Here is a 16754-nt window from a genome sequence, read left to right on the forward strand (position 1 = left end):
AACTGCTTTGAGGATACATTAAATTGGGTTTGTTTAAAAGATACAGTGATCTATTTTTCTTATATCTCTGAGTTTCCTTTTTTATCTCTTCTCCTTCAGCATCGTTTATTGTTTATATATATACATATATGAAACAAATTAGTAGAATTCATTTAGATATATAAGCACTAGATGCAGTTATATCATTTATCTGAAAAGTTTTTGAATCATTTTTTTAGTTTAAATAATGTCATTGACGGCCAACACCTTTCTTTATTTTTAACCTCTGTGGTACCATAAGGTTTCATACTTGACTCCATGTTGTTTTGCGGGTATATTTATGATCCTCCAGACAATCCTTTAATCAGTCCCACTTTTAAAGTGTTTCTATTTGTCAATGACATAACTATATATCATCTTGTTACGATAAAAAATTATTTTTTGATTGCTTAGAATAAGCTGTGAATATTGATTGTGATCTCTCCCCTATCAATCAGCAGCTAATATTGATTACAATCTCTCCTCTATCAATCAGCAGCTGATATTGATTGTGATCTCTCATCTATCAATCAGCAGCTGATATTGATTTTGATCTCTTCTCTATGACAATTTTTAGGCTTATGTGAATGGTTAATTTTAAATCAAACAAAACACTGTTGTTTATTGATAATTATTATCACAACATTGTTGACATTGAGTGAATGACAATACTCTTACTGAATGAATGAATGACAACACTCTTACTGAGCTTTGTGCTTTTTCTGATTATCCTTTACTACTGAACTCAGTGTTAAACATTAGTATTTTAGAATTCTTTATCTTATTGTTTTATTTTAATAATGTTAATTTTACTTTATTTTACTGATATATTTTTTATTAGTATACTACTTATTGTTGCTTTTATAATGAAAAAATTTTGTTTTCACTATTATTTTTGTTTTCATTAGTTTTCTTTATCAGTGATTTATCCAGGCTGATTTCAATCCAAGTTCAACTTATAACAACTTTATGTTAATAGCAAGTTTGTCATAAAACAAGTCAAAATAAAAATAATAAATAAATTTAAAAAAATAAAAATAAAACTTTATTATCTATTGTCTTGCTACATTGTATCATTTCATCACCTATAAAATTTATTTTGTTATAAAGTTTATTGTTAATTGTTTTGAAATAATAACAAATGCAACTTTTAAAATAGATATAATGTTAATTGGTAAAATCTATTTTGTAAGTTAATCAAAATATTTGATTGGAGTTCACACGGATAAAGTACTTGATATGTTACTATTGGATTAAAATATAAAACACTAAAGTGCTTTAAATGCTGTAAAAAACTTTTTTTAAATACAATTAATGTATGGTTTTCTTTCTCATGCGTTTATCATAGCTACAATTTAGAATGCGAAGACTAAACTTTATAAGCTTTAAACTTTCTCATTTTAAATAATAGTAAAATTGCAATAAAAGTGTAAATTAAAAGTGTTGAGTAATAGAATAGATCGATAAAAGTTTTTTAAAACTTAAACTTTTTAAAACATTATCGGGCTGTATGACTTTAGTAAGTGAACAAAAAAGTCATTAACTTTTGAATGTACTGATGACCTTGCTAATTAATTTTGTTAGTTAGCAAGGTCATCAATAATTTAGCACTAATGTTAATTAGCACTTATTTATCATTGCAAATTAAAAATAACGATAAAAAAAAAAGATCAATTTTTAAAAATAAGAAAATAAGAAAAACTCCTAAAATAAGATCAAACAAAAGCAAAATTTTTATCAGATGTGAATCCACTGAAATCATTATCCCTAATATAAACAAATCATTAATAAATGAACTTATGTGCATGATGTGTCACTAATCTTAATAAAAATGGAAACTTTATTTCCATTTGCTGTTTGTTGCAAAACATCAAGGATGATTATGTAGTATTTGTAAAGAATATTAGGGAAGTATTGAGGGTAATATTAGGGAAGTATTGAGAACAAAAAGTGACAATTTTTTGGAACATCTACATAGGAAATTTATGATTCATCAAAATTTAAAATGACACTAGAACTTTGCAAAAAACGCCACCAGGTCAAACGAACAAAAGTCATAAAAAAATGATAATTTATTTGAGACCTTGGTGATAAGGGGATAGATTCACGCATTCAATTTACTAGCAAAGGAGCCACATACACTTCAGTATTGTTAAGCAGTTCTTTAAAATAATAAGTAATAAATTAAGCAAGGAGGTTTGTACAAAAATTGTTTTAGCCTCATCTTATCAAGAACACTTAAGTCATGTAGTGTTCTTGATGAGGCCAGCGACATGTCAGATAGCACTGTCCTTTCTGTAATTATATTGCTATATATTTTATTATGTTATTGTATTATTATTAGGTAAGTCTGGTTTTCATACTATTGAAGAAATATTTCTTGATATAGTCCATGTTATTGAAAACAAGGATGCACAAACCTTATGCGAAAAAGCAAAACTAGTTTTAATATCTAAATTGATCAATATCCATCAACTGGGCTTGCGTTGTTTTGATGAAACTAATGCAATGATTGGTGTATTATTTCCAAAGGGTGTCTAGAACTCTCATGCTGATTAAAAATAAATAATTTGGGCAACAATTGGTTCGCATCACAAGCAATTAATAATGTTTTTCTAGAGATTTATGAAACTATTAAAAGGATGCGAATTAAAGATGATGTATTTATAGCATTTGATGTATTTAACACAATTGGTAAAAATCAAGAAAAATATTTTCCTCTAATATTTGAGAAAAATTAAATTAGGAAATAAACTTTCCTAATTTTATGACCATGCAAAACCTGCTGTAATTGATGGGTAAAATTATATTGAGCCACCATTGTTTAATGCAATTCAAGATAATTTAAAAGATGTCCACCATTTTCTACTTGATTATAGAGAAATTTTAGTTAACCTTGAAATAAAAAATTTCAAACTTTAGTAAAACAAAGCGAGATCAAGAACAATATTGATATATATAAGAACACCCAGTGTTAAGACTAGATGTTGTTGATACTGTTTTCGGTACTGAGTGTGCATGTGAGTAGTTCTATGAGTTATTCATGCTGTCACTACTTATACCACCTAGCATGGACAAATACATTTATATTTTGAATATTGTAAACAATTATTTAAAACTTTTATAAAGTTAAAATTTCTGTTTGATTCCTGTTTGTTTGTTTTTTTGTTGTTTTTGTTTTTTTTACCGATTTTATTTTTTAAGTTACATAAAAAATAAAAAAACTTTGTTTTTTTATTTTTTATGTAACTTAAAAACTGTTATAGTTGTGTCTCCATTTTTAGATCTATGATTGGCATCTAACCTTTTTATGTAACTTATAAACTGTTTTTGTAAATTTTGCATTTTATGGTTAAGTAAATAAAGGCAAAAAAAATACATAAAAAAATTGTTATAATAAATATATTTCACCCTGTGTCAACATATGTCTTATTAAAACACTAATGGGCATAAACCATATTAGTAATATGAACTGTTTAGTAAATGTTTTAAATAAATATAGTTTTTTTCTTGTTTAGTTTTACAAGGAATTGAAAGAGATGATGAAAATGTTCCAAAACTCATAAGTGAATACATATTAAACAGTAGGATTATATTTTATTTTATTTTCTTTTTTTTGATACTTTATTTTTTTATATTGATATATACAGTTAGGGTTTTATATTGATATATACAGTTACAAAAGTCGGACAAGAAATTGGGTGTGGTTTTTTTACAAAATTTTTAGTAAAATTAAAAAAAAATACATATTTAATGAATGGTTTTATTTAAAGTATCAATATATAAATGTCATGCTTTTATTAAATATATAAAATTTTCGATTAAATATATAAAAATAATATAAAAAAGAAAAGAAAACACCACTAAATTGTTTTTTAAAGAAACTCAATGTCAAACCATTAAAAAAAAAAGTAATGTAATGTTGATTTAACAAAACCAGACCTATATAATACACAGTAGTTGTTTGCAGCATTATTATATTATCTAATTGAGTTTCTTAAAAACAAAATTTCCTAAATTAGTACCTAATCATAGTGCCTTTTGCAGCAAGGGCTTCTTTGATTCTCTGAGGCATACTATCAACAAGCCTTATTAATAACAATAGTTCTAAGCTATTCCATGCTTCTTTAAGGCAAATAAAAAGACAAGCCTCATCATTCTTTTTTTAATTTTGTCTTTGAGAATTGACCATAGATTTTTAATTGGGTGTAGGTCGCTACGTTAATCTTTGATAGAAAATGCTTTCTGATAACCTAATGACAATCTCAGTTTTTTCGCCTCATGTAAATGAAAAATTATGATTTTTCTTGAGAATGCCAGTTTCTACTTTATCTCATCTCTAGAAATGCGGCAATTTTTAAGGGCAACTTGAATTATGCATCTATTTTCTCTTTTTGTATCTATTTTTCTCTTTATTCCTAATCCACATCAACAGGTCCAATCCAATAATGACATATCAATAATTCTTCCATTATTGACACCATTTAGGACCATTTATATCTATATATATATAAACCAACTGATGGAGAAATATGCCGTTGAAGACAACTAAAAGTTAGATAAGTGTTTTTACTAATTTATTATTGCTCTGTTCTTTAAGAAAATGGAGCACTCTATTTGTAAAATACGCTAACATTATATATTAAGTAATAACATATTAAGTTGGGAGTTAGCCCAAATATGATAACCATACAGTGATGAATAAGAGATTTGTAGAAAATGGAATTAGGAGTAAAAAAATGGCGAGCATGATAAAGAGAAGCAACCTTAGCAGATGCTATTTTAGCAATTGATTGTATATATGGTTTCCATGAAAGGTCAATAGTAAATGATAATCCAATAAAGAAAAGGACTCACTGTGAAGGTTGCCATTCATTAAAATGTTGACAGAATTATGATAGTTGTTAGCAGTAAATAACTTTGTTGGAGTTAAAATTCACAAGCTAATGCAAGCCCCAATCTGTTACAGAAGTGAGATCAAATTCAAGATCAGCTGCCTGTTCTAAGATCATTAGTGTAGATAAGAAAAACAAGTCTAAGGATAGAACCTTGAGGAACCCCAGAAGTTACTGGAAATGAAGGAGAGTGTTGGCCTTCGAAGATGACTTTAATAAAGCTGTAAGAAAAAAACAATTCAATAAGCTCAACAAAAAAAAATGAAGCAAGCATATGGTGAAGACCAGCATGCCAAACTTTGTTGAAAGCTTTAGATATGTCAAGAGCAATAGTCCTAGCAATTTTCTAGCTGGCAGGAAAAAATTGCTCAGTCAAGCATATATTAAATAGTTTAGAGAGAATTTTGAGTTTAAAGAGAGTTCTGGAGAACAATTTTTTAAGACTAGGACAGGAATGTTGTTTGGACTACAACAACATTCCTGTTTTGAACTGCTAGAAGGAAGATAATAGCCATAAGATTCAAGATTCAAGTTAAACGAAAAGTTATTTTCAAATAGTTCTGCCTTATCCTTGGGAGATTTAATAAGATCAGTCCCATGGATAAGACAGATGTAATGTTAGATCTGCCCTTGATAATGACGTTGTTGATGATTTTCCTAAAGTCTCTTGAGTAATAATAATCTTATCTGGGTGTTTTTTTGGCCTATACTGTATGAATGTATGTATGTATGTATATATATATATATATATATATATATATATATATATATATATATATATATATATATATATATATATATATATATATGTATATATATGTATATATATACATAAATTGTATATAAAAACGTTGTCAAACATTAACAAGAAATATCAATAAAAAAACTGCAATATGAAAAAATTATAGCAACAAAAATAACATCTAAGCTAGTATTTAAAATATCTCCCACAAGCTTTTTTGCAAGCAGAACATCTTTTTTATATCAATCTTACAAGATTGTTGCAGATTTTGTTTGGAACTTTTCTTCAAATGGTATCTAATTCTTGCTTTAGACTATTTATTGATTGTATTTGCCCCTTGACTAATTCTTTGTCCATCCAAGCCCAAAACGATTTGATTGGATTCTCTAATGTCTTTATATCTGTTTGTTGGTTGATTTGACTTGCATAAATGTTACACACTCCTACTCCATTAAATTTAAAGCAGCCCCAAATACCAACACTCCTGCTGCCACTTTGCAATCTCGTTACAACAAAGCGATTACTATACTTTTTCAATTTGAATTAACAAGAACTTTGCTTTTTCTATTTATTACTTTAAAGTTATTATTTGATCACTAAAAATTACTTTCTTCCACTTCTCCAAAGACCACCAAATTTTCTCCTTACGCCACCTTAATCTTGTGATCTGGGTGCGGGTTCACAAAGCTTTTGTAACTCTTGCATAAACTATGGAAAACATGCGCAAATTTTTTCATAACTATTTGGTATTTACAAACATTTCGCAGCATAAGCGTAAAGTTAAGGTTGTGCTAAAGGTATGCTTAACTTACACATAAAATTTATAGATTTTATGCGTAACTCAACTACTTTTGCAATTACTATGTAACTTTTTTTTTTTAAGTTTAAATCTAAGAACTTTGGTTAATTAGTAAAAATAAATTTAAACTTGATAAAACTTGTGAAATTAAATTTAAACAATATTTTGAGGGATTATAGATACATTTAAAATCTCAATGAAAATATGCTTTATTTGAGACTCAGGTTGACATACTTTTGAAATTTTTTTTTACAATGCTATGAAATTTACCCTAAATGCTGAAAAATACTATATCATGCAGTAGTGGTGTAGTAGTAGAGCGCTCGCTTCATAAGCGAGAGGTTCCTAGTTCGATTCCCACCACGTCCCTGGTAGTACCGCGCTCAACTTGTTTCTCCACGCAGCAGCCTTGTTCGTCAAGGTTCGTGTTGCGGAGTTATAGAGTTGAGCGAGGATTATAACCACAAGTAGCCTCCTCATCTGTAGTGGCCTTTTCGGCCTTGGGGAGGTGAATTACAAAAAAAAAATATATATGTTAGTATTGTTCAGCAATAGAAAATTTGTTGTTGTTGTTGGCCTGTGCAACTATTAAAAGCACTATTCTAAAGGGGTTATGAATTTAGAAATTAATTAAAATTTTAGTTAGTTTTGCATTTAAAGAATTTTTATTGTTTTGAGTTTTTTCATGAAGGCACCTTTCTAACATGTTTTCATCAGATGAATCAATAAATTTTGATTTGATTATGTCCATAATTACAACGGGCTGTCCTGGTTTTTCTTTATACACATATGTTTCAGCAATATTGTCTGCTTGGAATTTGCACCAGGTAATAATAGTTCCACAACTAATTAAATGTCTTAATTCTGAAAATAGTCTCATATTCAGAAAACCACACCTTTTGTAATGTCCTTTTCCAATTTCAAGCATCGCAATTACTAAATATAAATTTATATCAAAAAACTCAGAAATTTTATTTAAAACTTTTTTACTTGTATAGAACTTCACATTTCATGCAATTAAAACAAAGAATAATAATAATAATGATGGTTCTTCATTACAAAAGTATCTATGTTTCAAGAGAAAGCTGGCAATCTTGATTTTCTTTATCTTTTTTTTGAAAAAACTCTAGAATCACAGGTTTTTATTATCATACCATCAGTTTTATATTGTACAGTTAGAAATAATGTATTAATTTTATTCTCTACTAAAAAAAAGGAATCTTCTTAAGATATATCGCAAAAATATATCGAAAGTTTTGTGCTTAGCAACTGCGCAAGTTTTTTGAATACAAAAATTCTTAAGTTTAGAACTTATGCTTACAAAAGTTTTGTGAATCATGACACCCTGATCTCTGGCTGTCAACATAGATTTTCTAACAGCTGCATAGATACCAATTTTTTTCCTTAGTAAAATGTTTTTAATGGTATTTGATAAAATACGCTTTTGGTTCGTTTTCACTGTTTTCGTTAAATGCGTCAGTGAGTTCACAATAGCTCAACCTCTGATTGGCTCTTATTTCACAAAATATAAAACTATTTTCGCACTCAGTTTTTTTTACTGATTTTTTCCTGCATGTTGGATGCCGCCTGTTATTTTAAATATATATTAAAAGTATATCTGACGCAATTCTCTGAAAGTTTAAATTTTCTTGCTATTTCTTTATTACTGATAATTAAGGCTTCATTGCTTTGTTTACAGCTTTTTGACCCATTTTTATGTATATTCACTTTAAGGTCTTATTACAATATTTAAAAAGGTTTTAAATGTGACTAAACTGGTCATCATAAGTAATTTTATTCAACTTTTTATAGGAAATTGTCAAACTAACATAAATTAATAAAACTACTATGAATAACAGTAGGCTTAAAAGTAGAATGGAAATCAATTAAAAGTTTGTGCACCTATTTTTTTTTTTACAATCTTTTCCGGTATGTTTTCTCTTCGAAAAAAGTGAATTATTAAAAAAAAAAACTAAATATAAACTTATAATTAACATGTTAGTTGTAGAGAAATAATTATCCTATAATTCAAAAAAAAAAATTAAGTTTTTAGGAAATATGGATTGGTTTTTAAGATGTGTGTGTATATATATATATATATGTATATATATATATATATATATATATATATATATATATATATATATATATATATATATATATATATATATATATATATATATATATATATATATACCCCATCACCTGACTGTTTCAATATATCTTTCACAAATATTTGTGGTCTTCAAAGTAACCTTCAATCAGTTGAATCTTACCTCTTTCAAAATTTACCAGACTTGCTTACTCTTTGTGAGACCATATTAATGGGTACTATTCTTTGATTCACTAAGACTCCAGTAGTCATATGTTTGGCTTAGGGGTATACTTACACATCAATTAACCTATTTGTTGAGAAATTAGATTTGAATCATTTGACCATTCTTTTATGTGCTTCGGCTTATCTTTTGCTTAGCTTTTCACTTATCTTTGTTTTTTATTGTTTTTCTCAAGTATGCATTCTTTTAGATGTCTAGTTACTTAACTTCGCTCTTTGTTTTGTGTCTTGTCTCTTACCCTAGCTTTTGTTTAGTTTCTCCCTGTCCTCCTTTAGTTGGTTTTGACCATGCAATGATCTCTATAAATCTTTCATCTTATACTTCTTCTTTAGACTCAGCTTATCGCCGCACTACTTACAACTATCCTAAAGCTAACTGGGATTCTTTTTATGGCAGTCCTTGGGCTGATGTCTTTTATCTCTCTAATAAATGTGCCTCCTTTGTAACCTCCTGGATCCAGGCAGAAATTAAAGCTTTTATTCCTTCTTGTAGGTTCCAAGTCAAGTCTCTTTCTACCTCACCTTCTTGCGCTGCTGCTATATCTAATCATAATCATTTTTTTCAAAAGAATAACTCTCTTGAGAACAAACACATATTTCTTATTGCAAGAAACTGATGTAAAAAGGACCTGTCTGATGCTAAGTTCCATTATGCCCAGTTCACTAAATCTTGTATCTTACCTCAGAAGTTAGAGTATCAGTTAACATCTTTAAGATTCTTGAATCCTTACTTATAAAATTGTAGTATTAAAGTTGTCCCCATGGACAGCACTCTTCTTCATTTCCTGTAACCTCAGGGGGTCATAAACCCTTCGTCTTCTAGGATTAATTCTTACTCCTGATCTTTTCATGGAAACGATATATCAAATCCATTGCAAAGTTAACATCTGCTATGGTTGCATCACTTTATCGTGCTTGCTCTTGATTCTATTTTTTATCTCTATAAAGTTTTAGTTTATTTATAATAAATAACTCTTTGTTTTTTATAAAATACACAATTAATTGTTATTATTAGTTATTTGTTATTTTTAAAGTAGCATGAATTTTTTTAATTAAAATTGGCACATAAAAACAAAATTGTTCATATAGCGTTTTGAAAATAAACTATATATATATACATATATATATATATATATATATACACACACACACACACACACACACACACACACACACACACACACACACACACACACACACACACACACACACAAATAGTTTTAAATGTATGCTACAAAATAGAATGCAAAATGTTCTTAAAAGAACAGAACAGTGATAAATTAATAGAAAACCACTTATAACATTTTCTGAATCAGAAATATCTATTGAGTTTTTATTACTGTTTAAAATGAAAAAAATGTTTTAGGATTTTTCTAGTTTACATTTCCATCGCAATGTTGGATATGTTTTACAAATCCAGATTCAACTCAGTTGGCTTTAGTAACAGTCTTTTTATGCTCTTGGATTTGTGAGAAAATCTTTTTTCTTATTTCACTAATGTAACATGCACCACATGTTCAATCAAGTTGGTACACTCCCGGCTGGCTTCTTGGAGGTGGTTTTAATTACTATTTATTAAATCATAATCATAATTGTTATTGCAGTAATCTAGATTTTCCTATATTTATGAACGGTAATGTACTCGATGAGTCATCTACCCTTCATCTTCAAGGATTAACACTTCTGATCTTTCTTGGAAATCATATATCAAATCGATTGCAAAATTAACATCTGTTAAGGTTCATCTCGTTATCGTCCTTGCCACTTTCTTACTTAGGATTCTATTTTTTATCTCTATAAATCTCATATCCGTCCTTGTATGGAATATTGTTGCCATATCTGTATCTTCCAATTATGCCCTTTCTCTTTTAGATAAGGTGCAAAAGTGCATTGTAAACATAGTTAGGCCTGCACTTGCAGCTAACCTTCAACCATTATCATATTGTTGTAATGTTGCTTCACTTTCTCTTTTCTATAAATACTATAATGAGCACTGCTCTAAAGAGCTACCATCTCTTGTGTCATCTACTAAAATTCATTCCTGTGTTACTTGTCATTCAATTAAGTGTCATCTGTGACTGTTCCTAAGTGCTTCAAAAATTCTTATTTGTCTAGTTTTTTTCCTCGAACATCAGTTCTTTGGAATTCGCTTCCTTTATCTTGTTTTCCAAATTCATATAATTTGCAATCTTGCAAGTTGTCTGTTAATTGTTAACTTGCTCTATAAATTTCATCTTTTTCCTTCCAGTAACTTTTAACTCTAATATTGGTTTCTTGCAGCCTTGTTGGAAGTGAAGATTTAAAAAAAAAAAAAATGTGATTAAAGGAATCAAGAGATGAGATTGATGAAAAATTCTTTGCAAACAATTTAGCTTTGTCTTTAGCAACAAAATCTGAGCCATGCAAGAGAAGTGTAATAACAGATTTGCCATTATTATAGACACTGTTAAAAATTCTTCAGAATTCTCTAGAATTTAATTTTTGAGATGAAATACAAGATTTTGTGACCTGAGAATAGCAGGTTTTGGCGTTAGATAAAGTCTTTTTAGGTGATAGATATGGAATAATGTTTACAATTGGTAATTGCAGCAGCATAATGAGAAGAAGAGTGTAGCTTGATTTGGAATCATTAAGAAAGAATAAAAAACTCCATGCCAGCCTAATTCCAAGAAGTCACATAAGGAGCACCTTTGTCAGTAGGAAGACAAAAGATTTCTACCAAAAAGCCATCACAAAGAAAATCACGAAAAGAATCCCAGTCAGCTGATGGTAGGGGGATTCTGATGATGAAAAAGAATGAGATAATAGATTTAGAGAGATCAAACTGTGTTTGGTAGCACCTTAAGGTGAATGTGGAGAAACTGAGCATTGACTAAGGTTGGCATTCGGCAATGTCAACCTAATTGAAATTATTTTGGCTGACCTGTTGCTGGCTTCTAAAAGTTTAATATTTTTAGCAATAGAAGCCTTTCAAAAAATAAAATAAACAAATTTTATTTTATTTTTTGAAAGGCCTTTAGTGCTAAAAATGTTAAACTTTGTTATAATTTATCTCATTGTATCTGCAGTTTTTTTATAAATATTTTATTTGTGGAATAAAATAAAAAGATAGAGATATTCCATATCAAAGTCAAATTCCAAGTTAAATTGTTTCTGAATGTAAAGTTGGAACAACAGTAATGGGTTTATACACTGGTATTATTGCTTATGCAGATCATATAATCTTGCAAAGTCCTACTCTTTCTGGGCTACATGAGTTGATCAATAAAGATCAAACACAATTTCAAAACCTCTATATCAAATTAAAAACAGAAAAAACCGAGTTCATTATCTCCAGTAAAGGTTTAGTTACAAAAAACATAATACAAATTAACGGTTTTTCCCTGAAACTCAATAATAAACTGAAACACCTCAGATTCCTATGGGAAAATCAAGTCCATGGACAAAATATAGCTACAATCCAATCAGCAAATGTAAACAAAAGGATTATTCAATTTCAATCAATCACCAGAGCTCTTATAAAATCTGGAATTTTTGTCAAACATTAACTATAGTGCATTTGTTCGAATCTCTGGCTGTGTCGAATCTATCATACGGCTTAGAAATTTGTGATTATAACAATACGGTAAATGCGGTAGTGGTGTAGTGGTAGAGCTCTTGCTTCATAAGCGAGAGGTTCCGAGTTCAATTTCCGCCATGTCCCTGGTAGTACCGCGCTCAACTTGTTTCTCCACGCAGCAGCCTTGTTTGAAAAGGTTTGTGTTTCGGAGTTATTGAGTTGAGAGAGGGTTATAGCAGCACAAGTAGCCTTTTCATCTGTAGTGGCCTTCTCGAGGTGAATTATAAAAAAAGAAATAATAAAAAATACTTTTCTTAATAAGTTAGACGCTATTGGAAGATCAGCATTAAAATTTCTCTTTAGTATTTCAAAATACAGCAAAAACTATCTGCATTCCTACTTTAAAATAAATGACGTATCTACCATCCTTGTTCGAAACAAATTGAATCTGTTTATCAGATTACTGAGCAATCCGACTTTTTTTTCCTTAATTTTAACTCAAATATCTGATGTTAATAAGGATAACTGCTTTATCAACGAAGTACTGAAAATTTGCAAACCGCCTGGAGCTAAGCTTCATTCAGTGTTTGATTAACGGGGGAAAAATCATTATCAAACATCATAACGATGACGTAGAAGATAATTTAGCGGAAATTTTAAACCAGTCCTTTGAAGAAGAATCTAAATTAGAATTTCAACTTTGAGTATAAACTATTAGTTTTATGCCCTTTGTGTTTTTTACCTGTAATTTTGGGTGATAAAAAGAATAAATAAATATATTATTTATTTGGTTGAAATACAACGTTTACTTAATTTTTATTAGTTACTAAAAGTATTTTAAGTTATATATATATATATATATATATATATATATATATATATATATACAGTATTGAACAAAACATTTGCAACCAACATCGAACAATGCTAAAAAGTGTTCCTAATTTTACATGTCTTAAAAAACAAAACGAACTATACTACCACAGCAAACAGTTCAGGAGTCTGGAGTCATAGCATGCCATGACATGAGCAATCAGCTGACAGGTGATAGCACACAGGTAGAATTTCGTTGACAAGTGCCATTTTGTTGCGGACAAAATAAGTGCAACTTTTTTGGTTTGTTTCATTTTCTTAAATCTGGTCTGTGTCATCGTCACAGAAGTTTTTTAATAATTAAAGGAAGTATCCAGAAGTTTCCAGAAGCATGCAGAAGCTTCCAGAAGTTTCCAGAAAAGCATCTGGAAGCATCCAGAAATATCCAGAAACATTCAGAAGCATTCAGACGCATCCAAAAGCTTCCAGAAGCATCGAAAAGAAGCATCTAGAATCTTCCAGAACAGGTTCACACAGGTTCATTTTACTATATAAGAGACATATAAATCGACATGTAATTCAGTCAGTATATGGAAGTCAATCAGTCAGTATTATCAAGACAGTTTATCGAAGTGAGTTTTATCAAAGTGTTTTATCGAAGAACATCAATACAAGAAGTGAAATACAACAAGTGTTTCATTACATCAATACAGTCCACATCCATCCAAGATGTTGTGTTCCACAGAGCATTATTGTATCATCACAAGGTAAATGTAACACAGTAAACCTTGAGAAGCGTGATTATTTATTTTTATTATTTTTATGACTTCAAGTGCAAAAATGGCTCCCGACAGTCTTGTATTGGAACTAAGAAAGAAAATTATTGGCGATTACATAAGTGGAATGTCACAAAAAAGTATTTGTGATAAATATCGCGTGAATAAATGGACCGTATCAAGACTATGTTCCAAATATCGTTCTACGGGGAAGTTGGCAGCAGATAACAAAGGTGGAAGACCGCGTTCCACCACTTCTAGAGAGGATTCTATGATCGTAAGATCCATCAAGAAGGATCCCTGGATATCATCAGTCGAGATACAAAAGCAATTAGAGCTGCCTGTATCGGACCGAACAATCAGACGACATGCTGTTGAAGCCGGATTGTTTTCTCGACGCCCTGCAAAGAAACCGCTGATTTCACTAAAAAACCAGAAGAAAAGACTCCTGTTTGCTACATCTCATATTGACTGGAATGTGCAGAAATGGCCAACTGTCCTGTTCAGTGATGAATCGAAGTTCAACATCATTGGGAGTGATGGCATTTGCCGTGTACGTCAATCAGCCGGAAAACGCCTCGATTTACGTTACTGCCACAAGACCGTGAAGCATGGTGGAGGCAATGTAATGGTCTACGGGTGTTTTTCTGCTAACGGTCTAGGTCCAATACATTGAAACGATGGAATAATGGACTGTTTCATGTATAAAAATATCCTGAAAGATGTTATGCTACCTCATGCCTCAATCTCCGGATCTCAACCCTATCGAGAACCTGTGGGAGATCGACAACCGCAGAATTAATCGTGAAGGTGTTCATAATAAGGATCAACTGTTTGAACAAATCCAAAAGGCCTGGGCAGCGACTGGCTGTAAGAGAGAGAGACTGCATTATCAAAATGAATCCAATACATTTCCTGAAGAGCAATAAAGAATATCCTAAAACCAAAAAATGCCATTTCTCGAATAAATTTCAATAGAGGGTAACAAGAAATGATAAAAAATTATTGAAAAAGAGGAGATGGTTTATGTACTCTCTCGAAACTTTTTATTTAGCTTATTGTCTTCCTCTTCATCTGTTTGACCCAACTCCAAAATCATATTTTAGAAAAAAAGGTTTCACCACGTAATGTAGTTATATCAGACAGAGCTAAATCATTGGTTAAGTATATATTGTTGCTTAGAGTTATTCAAAGAATTTTTAAAATTTTTTGTGCATCAATCAAGCGTTGGTTATTTCCCTAGCACAAAAGAATCTTTCAAAAATGATGTTTTTTTGCCCCTAATTGACACCATTGAACCATCTTTTAAAGACAGAATGGACAAGTGCTCCAAATACGAGTCAAAGTGAGGATTCCTATTTGGCCTGAAAAAACTACCTTTAAAGGACAAACTTAAAGTGGATTGTGAAATGTTACAAGAACATTTGGCTGTGAAAAACATTTCAGATATAAATGAAAATTCTACACGTCATTTTGATAGCTATTGTTTTTGACAAATGAGCAGAAGTAGAAGGCAACCAACAAAACACTATAACCATTAGAAGCACTCAATATAATATAAAACACCAACAGATAATAGGTAGGTTTTAACATCATGTCACTGGAATTGTACTGTAACAATTCCAGTGACATGATGTTAAAACCTACCTATGTACACCAATGACACAAAAAAGCTTGACGCTGCTTGCAATATTTTTCATAGAAAACAAGGAGGTGAAAAAAATTAACCTTGGAAAAATTATTAAACAGTTTTCCTTCGGAAAATCTCAAAAAATACCGTTATAAATTTACCTATTTGTCAGTTTTCATTTAGAAGTTATATTGTTTAAGCTATTTAATTTCCTTATCACAATTCTTGAATCGAATGGTAGGTGGTGTAAGTATTAAAGTATTGATGGCAGCACAAAAAGCTTTTATACACAATTATTACTGGAGGGAAGGGGGCACTGCAACTATGTTTGCCCTGGGTGCCACCAACCCTAGGGACGGCCCTGTATATATACATATGTGAGTGTGTGTGTGTGTGTATATATATATATATATATATATATATATATATATATATATATATATATATATATATATATATATATATATATATATATATATATGAAGCTTAAAATGAACATAAATGTTAAAGTTCTAGATATTATTAGTTCAATGAAACAATATAAGGAAACATAATTTACAAAAAGTCTGATTTACAGCCAACACTAGGTAAGTCTGTTCTGGATGCAGCACCTTGTAAAATCTTCCCATGTGGCGATTCATGTTCAAAAATGGTTGAGCTTGCTGCAGAGATATCTTTAATAACAGGCTTAACTGCCTAAGAGTGACAGGGTATACCAAAAAAGAAATCAAACTGACAGTGTTAAGGATTTTTATTCTCAATAGCTGCTAGCAATGGTGGTGATGTGAGATAGTAAGTGACCGGGGTTGATAGTTGACTGGGGCCAGCTTTGATAAAATATAGCTGGGGCTGGGGCTGGGTTTGTGACTGGGGCTGCATAAACATTTATAAATCATAAAGTATATTTTTTTAATTCAAAGTTCATTGTATATTTTGTATATAAATATGTATATATAAACATCATTATGATCAACATAATCATTATAATCATCATTATTATCATGATGATAATTATGATCATGATCATCATTATCATGATCATCATCATTAACAGCATAAAAAAAGGAAGGCTAAAGCCTGATGATGATGATCATCATCAGGCTTTAGCCTTTCTCTTTTATGATGTTTCTCTAATATAAACAATCTAGCTGTTACCTCTCTACCTAAATTAATTTAATCTTTTCTAA

General features: G+C 30.0%; 1 protein-coding gene across 1 annotated transcript in view; it reads left to right on the forward strand.

Moving 5' to 3' along the window:
• The window catches only part of LOC101240117 (uncharacterized), a 55768-nt gene that overhangs the window by 21071 nt on the left and 17943 nt on the right, over positions 1–16754 (forward strand). The window contains exon 6 of the mRNA XM_065806318.1: positions 3537–3602. Coding sequence (XP_065662390.1) covers positions 3537–3602 — 66 coding nt within the window. The remainder of the gene's footprint in view (positions 1–3536; positions 3603–16754) is intronic.

Source organism: Hydra vulgaris, chromosome 09 (assembly GCF_038396675.1).
Source record: "Hydra vulgaris chromosome 09, alternate assembly HydraT2T_AEP".
NCBI lineage: Eukaryota > Metazoa > Cnidaria > Hydrozoa > Anthoathecata > Hydridae > Hydra > Hydra vulgaris.